General features: G+C 38.6%; 1 protein-coding gene across 16 annotated transcripts in view; it reads left to right on the top strand.

Moving 5' to 3' along the window:
- Fhit (fragile histidine triad diadenosine triphosphatase) overlaps positions 1-12378 on the top strand; it is a 1878988-nt gene that overhangs the window by 702828 nt on the left and 1163782 nt on the right. The window contains exon 1 of one of the 16 annotated variants that reach the window (XM_031344716.1): positions 2239-2313. The exons of the other annotated variants lie outside the window; for them this stretch is intronic. Within the exon in view, the coding sequence (XP_031200576.1) occupies positions 2300-2313 (14 nt within the window). The 5' untranslated portion in view covers positions 2239-2299. Of the gene's footprint in view, positions 1-2238; positions 2314-12378 lie in introns of those variants that run through there. 16 annotated transcript variants of the gene reach the window in all.

The raw sequence follows: 12378 nt of genomic DNA, 5'->3' as shown, positions 1-12378 counted from the left end.
ATTGTCAGCCGAGTGTCCAGGAATTACTGCTCAGAGCCTGTGCCATGACACACAAAGGCAAGGACAAAGATGGGAGCTGAGTTGTGCCAACAAAGCCCCTGTCCCAGTAGGGCTCTCAGAAGAAGGGTCTCCTAAACAAGGTCACTTAGAGAACTGGGTTAAAACTTTTCAAGAGAAATAATAAACCAATTTTTATTTTTGCTGTCTTGAGGAACAATGGTCCTTCTGATGGTTTGAATATGCTAGGCCCAGGGAGTGACACTATTGGAAGATGTGGTCCTGTTGAAGTAGGTATGGCCTTTTTGGAGTAGCCGTGTCATGGTGGATGTGGGCTTTAAGACCCTCATCCTAGCTGCCTGAAAGTGAGTGTTCTGCTAGCAGCCTTTAGATGAAGATCTAGAACTCTCAGCTCCTTCTGCACCATGCCTGCCTTGATGGTATTGGACTGAACCTTTAAACCTGTAAGCCAACCCCAATTAAATGTTTTTAAAAGAGTTGCCTTGGTTATGACGGCTTCACTGCAGTAAAACCCTAACTAAGATGGTCCTTTTTGGTATTTGTCAGTAAGTCAAGATTCAACTGTACTAGTTACCAATAGGTAGCATAAAAAAAAATATTTTAAAAGCAAGTACCTTCAAGACAGCAGAGCATGGTGTTTCACCATTGGGAGAACATTTCCATTGTTTCCCTTCGACTCAAATTCCCTTTTCAGCAGCATGTATTCTGCCAACTTCTCACCAGCCTTTTGAATATGATGTCGTACTTTTCAGCCTACTAGACAAGGGAAGATTGAAATAAATTACACTCAGCAGCAAGACACCTACAGATTAGACTTCCTCCCAATTGACTTATTTCTCTAATGTCATGAGAAAGAGGGACAGGTGGAGTGCTTGATCATGTGCTTGGCCTGCCTACTTGCTGCTATAAGACCTAGCATGGCCATACCACAGACTCTAAGTAAACTTTGCAGCTACATGAAGCAGATATCCAAAATCTGTGAGCAGAGGTACACTTGAAAAATCTTAGCTAAGATGTTGTCATGTCTTGTGGCTTTGTTCACAGTTGTTTCTCATGTCACCATGTCATTTTCTATGATCACATGTCTATAGGAAATAATTATTCACATTAAATTAAATTACACTAAGTAACTACACACATTTTCTAGCTACTTCTATGTCATGGCTGCTCTCCTCTACATTCAGTGAGAGGTATCCTTGCCAGCATCATGTGTAAGTGCTGACCCCCATGTAGTACCTCAGAAATGGTTTCTTGTACCTTTATAAAACTGAAAAGGAAGGATTCGTTTAGCCCTAAACAAAGCATCTTTGTGCGGTGTCCAGTGTGGTGACATTTGTAGATAGGAGGAAGCAGCTATAGGGGATGTAAACAGAGTTACACAAGTGGGGGATACGATGGATACTTCTATGTTTGGGGTCAAGTCTCTTTCACATTCAGTTTGTTGTCTTTCTAGATCCTCCTGCCTCCTTACCCTTCTTAAAGCAGTAATTGGTGGTCACTTGGTTTGCTGAGAAGCTGTAAACTCTTAGCTAGAGAGAGATGGGCTTTGTCATGTTGCTTCACTCCTATGGTTTTGCTTGACTCTATATGGGCTGAATAGACTAACAATGTTGACTCAAACTGATGAAGATCAAGTGCTTTGTCTAAGCAGACAATACCTGTTGTTGGTATGAAGTTCTCTTGCTACTAAGAAAGGTTATAAAATCTGGGGAAAGATAGAGTTGGAGTTGGTCACGTTTTCCCCAGTTAACTAGAGAGATAACTTTATGAAGGCTTCCTATGGGAAAGGACGAATATTTTCTGTCTCCTGTAGATTTGGTCTGTCTTTCCTAGTGCTCAGAAGACTATAGATGGCCATCAGAATGTACCTAGCATCTTGTGTGTAGGGGCAATAAGCTGACTACTATGGGATTATCAAGAAAGGACTCTATACCCACCCAAAAATGGTTCTTGAGTTTATTTTTCTTTCAAGGTCATAAAGAGATCAAAAGTAGCAATAAGAAAATGACCAATTAGTAGTGTTTCCTTTGAGAAGTTCAGCTCCAGGAAGCCCTTTTAAAAGCAAAGATGAGGACAAAGAAGAAGGAAACAGTGAGACATTATTATGGGGGAGGTAATCACTGGTGTGTAAATGACTAGGACCACACAGGAAAGCTGTTTGAGTCAGTGTGAATCATGAGACCAGTCTGAATACATAATAAGCACCCTGCAACCTCCAGCCCTCCTGCAGAAGCCTGCCTGTAGACAGAAACATCCCACCTGGCCTGAACAATGGGATCACATGATGGAATTCAGGTGCTGGGTCTCAGTCTGCTAGCTCATTAGTGTTTGATGATGCTCATCAGTAGGCAGCCTGAGCCTCATTACTGTTCAAAGCAGTAATCTAATAATTAAAAGTTTTCCTGTATCTGAATGATGACAGATAGAACAAAGGGTAGTAAGATAGGTAGGAATGGTGTTCCTCTGAAGATCACCCATCACAGTAAGAGCGTGAAGAAATGGGGATGGAGGGAAGGAGAGAGAGGAAGGCAGGGGGAGAGGTGGGATAGAGGGAAAGAAGGAAATGGAGGGAAGGGAGGAAGAAGGCAGAGAGAGAGGCAGGTGGGAGGGAGGGAGGAAAGGAGGAAGGGAGGGGGGTATTACTCCTGGAGCTGCTGAGCAGATCCTATTTGTCTAAGGAGATAGGAAGGCCTTTGTGAGATATCAAGAGCAGAACTCCCTGGGAAGGAACCCTAGCTGACACTGCATTATAAACCCATTAGGATAGAAGACAGGTCAAAACGCTACTGGCATTCAAGTTCATGTTTTACAATAGAACCTTGCTCAAATGAAGAAGCTTATTTTCAACAACTTTGAATGAGAACCTTGATTATTGCTGTAGAAATAGTTTGCCCTTGATGACTCTAGACAGGACAAAACTAAGAGGCTAGAATTTTATTGTTATGATCTCATTTAATTGATACCTTATCAGAATCTGGGAGAACTCAATGGATGACTTTGGGTGTAGACCTTGTTGTTTTAAAGTGGGTTTTCCATTTTTTATAGAGGAGGGTTAAGGGGATATTTTGATTGGAAAGTTTTAAGCTTATCTCTCACTAGGTTATATGACCTGTGGTACACTGTTAAGTAAATAAAATTATCAGTCATATAATTATCTTGCATATAACATAATTAGACATTGCTGAGTATGGTAGACCACTTAAAGTAGAAGAGAGCTTATATATTACAAGTGACACATAGCTGTACTTGACACTGTAATTAGCCTTACACTGTGTTAGCAAAAACCTGTGAGTGGTATTGCTTTGTCACACATACACAAACATTCTCAAAGTCCATGTGAGTCAGAAATTGGTAGAATAAATCTTTCCTGTGTGCAGAGATAGTAACCTTATTGTATTCATTTGTATATAAAGTTAATTTTTTTCAGTGCTAGTACTCAAAATATGATAAAATATATGCACTTATGCTTTGGTGTTTCTTAGTTTTTAACTTTTATCAAAGAAATAAAGAATAGTAAAACCTCATTGTCTCTCAACCTCTGAGAGACTCATGCATTGAATGAAGGTACTAGCACGTGGTTTCAGCTACTAGATCAGTGTAGTTGACTTAACATTGACACTGATAGGTTTTTGACCCCCATTTTGGTTGGTGACTCAATATATCAACCTAGTTGTCATAAAGCCCATTAGGAGGGCCATAGCAACTGAGAAGAAGGATGGTGCACATCACATGTGACCAACCAGAGAATAATATGAGGCGATATACAAGGGTTTCTTTTCCTTGAGTAATATTCTGTAATTATCTGTAATTTTCTTTCTGCTATCAGTCATCAGGCAAACATGTTTGGGTTGTCTTTTTTGTTAAGTTAAATCTTAGCTTCCATGAGATAGAGGAGTTAGACCTTGTTTAAGCTTTCAGTTTAAAATTGCACCTTTTGCCTAAGCATCTGTCATTCCTTGTGATAATTATCTATATACAAGATGTTGATGTTTTTTTTTAAAAGGGCTGCAGTACCAACATTGTTGTGTTTTTTCTCTGTGTTTAGTTTAGCATATGTAAAGTTGAAGACTATATACTTTTGCACATATAGTCAAGGTCTAGTGGTGACATATAAGTCATCTGTTCATTCCATATCTACATTCATTAGATGAGAACTGGATATCTCCAGGCAGACTTTCCTGCCTGTGGTTCTTGTAGAAGTTGAAAGCATGCATAAAAGAGAACAGAATTGATTCTAAAATTATGATTTTAATTTTAAAACTCACCAGTCAATTTTAAATTTCCCCTTGTGGACAGGTACGTAGATGCCTTTAATTTTTCTTCTTCTTCTTCATTTGTCTTTGAGTATCACGAAAGTCGATGTTTCTCCAGTTTTCACATGAGCACAAACAGGTCCTTTGGGGAGGGGTGTGGCCTCCTCTGCTGAACAGTCGTTGTTTAGACTCTTTCCAAGACTTCTTACATGATGCTGCTGCTTCCTTCTCTTGTCACCATCCCAGGTTCTTTCTGCTACCCACTAGCTGATATCTCCACACACTTGTGAATCACAAGACCCATAGAGGGATCACGGGCCAGCAGTATTCCTTAAGCATGTCTGCCATCTTAGCTACTTTCTCCTTGTGCTCCTCCTCTTTCTCTTCCTTCTTCTCCTCCTTTTCCTCCATCTCCCTGTCTTCTTCAACCTCTCCCCCCTTCCTTCCTACACCCTCTTCCTTGTTCTTCCTCCTTTTCTTTTTCCTTGTTCTCTATGTAACAACCTTTGCTGTCCTGGAACATGCTTTGTAGACCAGGCTGGCCTTGAACTCAAAGTTGAACCCTTAGTTGTCAGATACACTAGAATACAGATTTCCCTACCCCCAACCCCAGCCATTAGAAAAGTCCAGGTCATGGCATCAGATGGCTTTCTAGGGGTTAATCTAGAGTTTTGCCATTCACAGAGTATTGTCAGGGCATAAAAATGGGAGATTGTGTTATTATTCACAGTGAACCTTAGCACCCCCAGCTCTAATGGAATAAAATCTTCAATTTTCTCATTTAAAAAAAAAAAAACTCTTTTTTCCAATCTTCTAACAAAAGGAGCAGTGTTCCTTTTTATCATGTTTGGTTTCCTGGTTGCCTAGGAGACATTAGTGTTCATGGTAGATTGCTTTGGCTAGGACATTTTGAAGAAGTCATTCCTCTCTATATTGTATTCATAAGTAATGACAATTTTGTATAACAGATTTAACGTATTAGAGAATGTCCAATATTGACAAAAGTTATATGGAAATGGGCCATCTCTCCTACATGACTGTTCAGTACAAAACATTACAAAACACGTCCTGAGAGCTATTTAGCCACTGATTTCAATAGCCTTGCAAGTTTAATATCTTCTGAATACGGTAATTTTTAAATCTAGGAATTGTTGTGACAATCAGAGGGGTCTGTGAAGCCAGGTATTAGAAGTGCTGTTTCATACGACCTGCCAGAGGTTTAAGGATATGTCTAATATAAACCTTTAAAAGGCTAGAAACAGGAAGTAAGCACCAGCTGCTGTTCCTGTTATTCAGATGCTGGGTTTTAACGGACACATGGCACATCATCTGCTCAGTACCATGCCAAATGTTGTTTTAGCTTTAATGACTAGATGCCATTCTATGATAATAAAAGTACCATGTTTCTTACCAGTATTAAATTTTGTATTAATTAACAACTAACTCTTGGCCATTACAAAAACATCCATGGCTACTTTTTGCTGGGGTAAAAATGTAGCAGTTAACCAAATACTTCCTAGTTCCTTAAGAAGTTCTGTAGGAGGAAGGTACTGGTACCCTGCATCACAGAGGCAAGCAGGCTAAGGAACATGACACATTCATATGATCACTTGAGAAAGAAAGCAGATCTCGCACCCAAGTCTGTCTAACCCTGGAGCTTTGTTTACCTTATCCTAATGGAGGTTTTGTTGGAGTTAGGGTGTGATGGAGCGAAAGAATCTGGTCATTTTGAAAGCTTTCAAGGTGATTTTAGTCAGCCTGGCTTTATAGCTAGCATTCTAGGGGAGTGCTTTCTGCACTTTCGGGTGTATCTCTGCTGTGCTGCAAAATATGCATTGTTTGTATCTCTCAGGTGAGGTAGATGTTCCTAGTCAGCAGGCTATAGCTTGAATGGCTAGCCTGCTTGCAGAAACATAGCGCTTTTGCATTGGTCTTGGAGAAATGCTATGCTATAATGACTAGGGAGGTATTAACCATGAAGTGGGATCCAGTGGCTTCTTGGTAGTCAGTTAAATTTAGAATTTCTCATCTTTATGAGTTCAGTCATGTGGTTACTGGAAGTCCTGAGGTTCCAAGTTTGGGTCATGGATTTTTGGAGGTTCTAAATAAAAATTTAAAAAGTCAGTTCATAGTAGTCTCTGCTTGAAGGGGTAATGTGAAATTAATAGACATAGGCTTATATTCTGAATCCTCTAGTACTAAGTGTTGCTCCAAAGTGAGTTATCTATAGTTTAACTTCTCAAATTAAGGTCTCAAGTTTATTCAGTCCTTAAATAGTACCCTCTATAAAGAACCATGTGGCTACTGAAGTTCAGTGCTCATTTGAGTAGGCCACTTGCATTCTGGACATGCTTAGTGTCTCTATAAAGTGAGATTGCTGGATCTAAGTGATCTCATAGGCCTCCTTTCACTCAGAAATTCTAGAGTTAGTTATTCTTTCTTGGAATAAGACATAAAGCATTTGTCAGTTTAGTGAAATATTAGCATAATATTTAAAAGCAAACCAGGAATAAACCTGGCCAACCCTGGAATGACCTGTCACTGTCCAGTCTGGCAACTGAACCTTATTCTATGAGCTCTGTGGCTCAACTATTCCTATCAACAACAAAACCAAGAAGCTGTGCTGAGTCACAGACTTATTCATATAAGGAACAGAAATCTCTGTGCTAGTTACTTTCTATTTGATTAAATTTGAAGAGGAAGTTGTTAAATTCTTGTCCTCTTCCTAGCTTCCAAAGTGATGAGCTAGAGGGTAAGCACATGGGCAGAGGAGGGGAAGGGGGCACAAGTAGGTCATAGGATGGAGGTAGAAAGATGATACCTTTCATGAATGGAACTTGGGAGATGAAGGAAATACCAGAACCTTATAGTTTTGGTTAAGAACAAAAGCAAGTTATAGAAATTTAGACATATAGACATAAAGAATGTCAAGAAGAAGGAAAGAAAGCACACACATATAGGAACGTTGTTTTGGTTACCATACCTACTTCTTTCTTTTCTTTATAACAGGAGGAACACCAAGTTCTCTATTGTCTGACATCTATTAATAAATATAATTCAGGAACATGACCCATTGAGTGAGTCCCATAACTAAGTCCTTAATTTTCTGAATTCCAGAAATCATTATCTCCATGTTGGCTAAGAAGCAGGATTTTCTGGATATGATTTTCATTTGGAAATTTAACAGAGTACATCTAACTTTCTTGTTTGGTAGAAAAGATTCAGCAGTTTTACTTTGGCCTAAAATAAAATTGCTTTTGCCATGTTCATATGAGAGTAAAATATTTAATATTTATCTCCTTTTTGCAGACAATTTCAGATCTGGATGCCTGCCTCTTCCCATCACACTGCTGATTCTTACTATGGACCTTAGTAAACCACATTCATACTTGTTTTCCCTTTACAGTCTCTGGAATATTTCTGTTTTTCAGTGAAATTAAAATGTGAGGAAATAGGTCTATTAGTTGTGCAATTTCTACAATTAACAGAGAGACACCATAGAGGAAGTTGAAAATATTACTATTTTGGCTGCCTATTCCATGTAGCAGACAGTAATGTATGCTTAATGTATGCCAGTGTCTCTTGGTTTTAGATGTGATATCCATTGCAGAGGGTCAGATGGGGGATGACACAGCTAAATCAGGTAGAGAATTCTGAACTCTGGCTCCCTTTCTTCTTGCTTCCTCCAGAAAGAGAGTGCTTTGAGTTATGTCTATCATCAAAGGAGAAGAAGAATTAGTGAGGAGATCAGAGGGCATCCAGTGTTATAAATTCTTTACAGAGTAGACAATTGCAAAAAGTATGTAATAGAACTATATGAGTTTATTGGTGAGAGTGGAATGTCAAGAAAGAGGGAACTTCAGAGCAGGGTATCCAGGGTACAGGGAACACTAGATATGAGTAAGCCTCAAGTAAAAATGTAAGAGATGAATGAATGAATGAATGAATGGCCAGTGCATCTCAGTCTTTTCATCTCGAAGGATATCAGGATGAAACAGATATGAAGAAACTGAGATGGACTATTTAGAGAAACAGAATGGATAAAACTATCAGAATCTTTGAAAAGCTAAAGTGTTACCTTGTGCCAGAGAGTATCTGAAGATACACCAAACATTTAAAGAATGTGATGGAAACCAAAGACCTCACACATACTTTATGAGTTATAAATCTATCAGAAATGGCTGGGCAATGGTGGTGGATGCCTTTAATCCCAGCGCTTCGGAGGCAGAGGCAGGTGGATTTTTGAGTTCGAGGCCAGCCTGGTCTACAGAGTGAGTTCCAGGACAGCCAGGGCTACACAGAGAAACCCTGTCTCCAAAAATAAAAACCAACCAACTAAACAAATCTATCAGAAATGATAGTTTAGTTGTGCTTCCCCACTGAAAGTACCATTAGCATGTGACCTTACTTGGAAGCATATGACCTTACTTGGAAGACTCTGTAGATATGATTAATTCAGATATCATGATGCAAGTTAGGCTGGGCCCTAAATATACCACCTTCTCTCATTAATGCCATTATTAGTTTGTGTGCAGATACATGAACATGTATGTGCCCTTGTGTGTAGAAGCAAGTGGTCATCCTGACGTTTGTCCTCAGGAGTTGTCCACCTTGTGGTTTTTTTGTTTGTTTGTTTTTTGATTTTTTTTTGTTTGTTTTTTTATTTTTTTCGAGACAGGGTTTCTCTGTATAGCCATGGCTGTCCTAGAACTCACTCTGTACACCAGGCTGGGCTCGAACTCAGAAATCCTCCTGCCTCTGTCTCCCAAGTGCTGGGATTAAAGACGTGGGCCTCTACTGCACAAGGCCCACCTTGTGTTTTGAGAAAGAGTCTCACTGGAAGCTTTAGGCAGCAATAAATTTGCCAACTGAGATATCTCCTCAGCTCTCAGTTTGTATTAGTATAAGATGTGAAGATGTACAGAAAAAGGCTTCATCAAGATGGAGTGCATGGGGAGACTGAGACTGGAATGATGAATTTCCATACTAAGGCACATGGAGGGTTGTTGTAAGCCAGCAGACCCTAGGTAGAGACAGAAATTTTGTGTTAGAGACTTGAGGAGGATGATCGCCTTTGGCTTTGGGATGATTTGTATGGTAATGGAAGGATATTAATGTGTCGTCTTATGCTTAGGCCCTTATGCAGACCTTATTTTGAGATTAGAAACCAGAACATCCTGTGTTACACAGTAACATGTCTGCATATCAGCCAGTTTTCTTCTACAACCGTATGAGGACACAGAGAAGCCAAGCTGTTATAGGTCAGAAGTTGCGAAACAGTCAAAGTTAGAGTTTAGGCTGTTATTACAGACTGTTTAGTTAAATGAATGGGTGAAATAAATATATTATTATGAATAAAATTTCACAGTATATACATGTAGTCCCTTTCTAAAAATGATTTTAGAAACTAAAGTATAGCAAGTATAAATACATAAAGAAATCTAGGAGGAAGATTACAAAATGATAAGTAGAGAATTTAGGTTTTTTTTTAAAATCAATTAGTAATGACAACTTTAGATTCTAGGGAATTGATATTCAGGAAATTTCTCCACTTAAAAATATATTTTAAAAGATCTGTGATGGTTGTATATGCTTGGCTCAGGGAGTGGCACTATTGGAAGTGTGGCTTTGTTGGAGTAGGTGTATCTATGTGGGCATGGACTTTAATGTCCTAGTCCCACCTGCCTGGAAACCAGTCTTCTAGCAGCCTTCAGATGAAGATGTAGAACTCTCCTCTCCTGCATCATGCCTGCCTGAACTCTGCCATGTTCCCATGTTGATGGTAATGGACTGAACCTCTGAACCTATAAGCCAGCCCTAATTAAATGTTGTCCTTATAAGAATTGCCCTAGTTATGGTATCTGTTCACAGCAGTAAAACCTTAACCAAGACAATACTGTATAAGGTATATGAGTGTTACAGGGATAACTGAATTTTGAAGAAAATTGTACACTAATAACCAGAGGAAGCTCAGGTTAAAGAGGCAGCGATGTTGGAAGTCATTGCTTCACAGTATGAGGAAGAGGGTGTATCACCTGTGAACATGCAGCATCTTGGCTCAGGGAGAGAAACAAGATGCTAGGGTACGTGATTTCTTTATTTTACAAGCATCTTTTAGAAGGGGTCCAGGCTGAAGACGGGATGATGAAAAAAAGTCCGTATTTGTCAAATATGAACAAAGCAATAAGTAGTGAGATAAGTCAGAATGTAGATGCATGAGTATATAACATTGTGATGTACAAAACTGGAAGTTATGGCTTCTGCCATTGATTTGACAACTGTAGTTAGAGATTTAACTCAGTTCCACTAGGAACTAATGCAGCAGAGAGGAAAAGCAGAGGCAGAGATTTGGACAACAATGAATTCAAGATTGAATTCTATAATGTTGATATATTGAATATATTATAGATTGAAGTATATTATAGATTGAAATGCAAACACACTCATACAGCTGAACAAGAACAGAATGCATTTTATTTTTCAGTGTTTGAGTTCGGACATGGTTCCTCTGTAATGGCTCAGGAAGGAACCTCAAATGCAAAATCTGGCACAAAGGTTCTCTTCTCCATGGCATGGTAAATCATACTTTTAACAGGCAGATCTTCACCTGGGAGGCAGAGGCAGGTGGATTTCTTAGTTCAAGGCCAGCCTGGTCTACAGAGTGAGATCCAGGACATTCAGGGCTATACAGAGAAAACCTGTCTCGAAAAAAACCAAATCAATCAACCAACCAACCAAACAAACAAACAAACAAACAAAAACAGAACAATAAAAACCAGACAGATAGCAAAAACATCCCAACTGTCTGGAAACTAAAAGGCACACTATGAAATAACCCTCGAGTTAAATAGGAAATCATGACAAGAACCACAGTTTCTGGGATCTGAGAAATAACAAAACACTGGAAAAGATACAGCTAATGGGCAGCTTTGATGGCAACATGTAGCTGTACCTACTGAAGAGAACCAGCATACAATCTGTGTTTTCCTCCAGTAAGTTAATTTGAAGAAAGAGGAAAGATGAAGAACCTTTTAAGCAAGAAACAAAAGTACAGAAAATGAATAGTGAAGTCAAATTAATAAAACCTGGAGAACCTTTGTTGATTCTTTAAAAAACTTAATAAGATACAGATAAACCTTGAATGATGGGTTAAAAAGTATTCACATTTTTACAAAATTCAAAGTAACAGTGGTTATTAATTATATTCTTAACCCATTAAATTATTACTTTATAAGTTATATTAAAATTGGTGTGAAAAGGCTTAGAAATTAGAACAAGAAAAAAGTCTCTTAGGTAACCAGAGACTTTATACAATTATGGTGATTGTCAAACTTCTTCCTGCAGTAGGAAAAGAGGCACAGCTTGACACATGAGCTCTGCTTAACTCTAAAGCACTGGTTTTGAACCTTCCCAAATCTGCAACCCTTTAGTACATTTCCTCATGTTGTAGTGACCCCCAACCATAACACTGTTTCATTGATACTATAAAAGTGAAATGTTGTTACTGTTATGAATCATAATGTAAATACCTGATATGGTATATAAAAGGGTCATGGACCACAGGTTGGCAACCATTGCTAAAGGAATTGAAAGCAGGTGTGCATTTTCTTTTAAAACTAGCAAATCAAGCCAGCATATTTAGGTAGATGTTGACAATGACTAACTGGTAAGTTTAGTATAAAAACTTTTAGCCAACTTCACCTACAACACCCAGAGAGCCAATATGGCTGTGCACTAAAGAATAAAAACTCTGAGTGGGTAGAATGATCATAAAAGGAAAGGAATAGTTAAATATATTCAGCAATCTGCTAATAAAGTGTATCACATTGATAGCAAAGAATACAAAATTGTATTACATATAAAATATATTTAGTAGAATTCTGTTTATTTAAAATAGTACTAATTTATGGGAAATTTAGGTTTTATTCATCCTAGCTCAGTATACAAGTTTTGAAATTCAAATTTACCATGGATATTATTCTTAATAGCAAAAGAAAAGTTTATACTACTTCATTGTAATTTTAAGAATAAGACAAAGGGCTGGGCAGTGGTGGCACATGCCTTTAATCCCAGCACTTGGGAGGCAGAGGCAGGCGGATCTCTGAGT

This window comes from Mastomys coucha, unplaced genomic scaffold (assembly GCF_008632895.1).
Source record: "Mastomys coucha isolate ucsf_1 unplaced genomic scaffold, UCSF_Mcou_1 pScaffold10, whole genome shotgun sequence".
NCBI lineage: Eukaryota > Metazoa > Chordata > Mammalia > Rodentia > Muridae > Mastomys > Mastomys coucha.
Note: the sequence above shows the minus strand (reverse complement) of the source record. Positions and strands in the feature narration are given on the sequence as shown.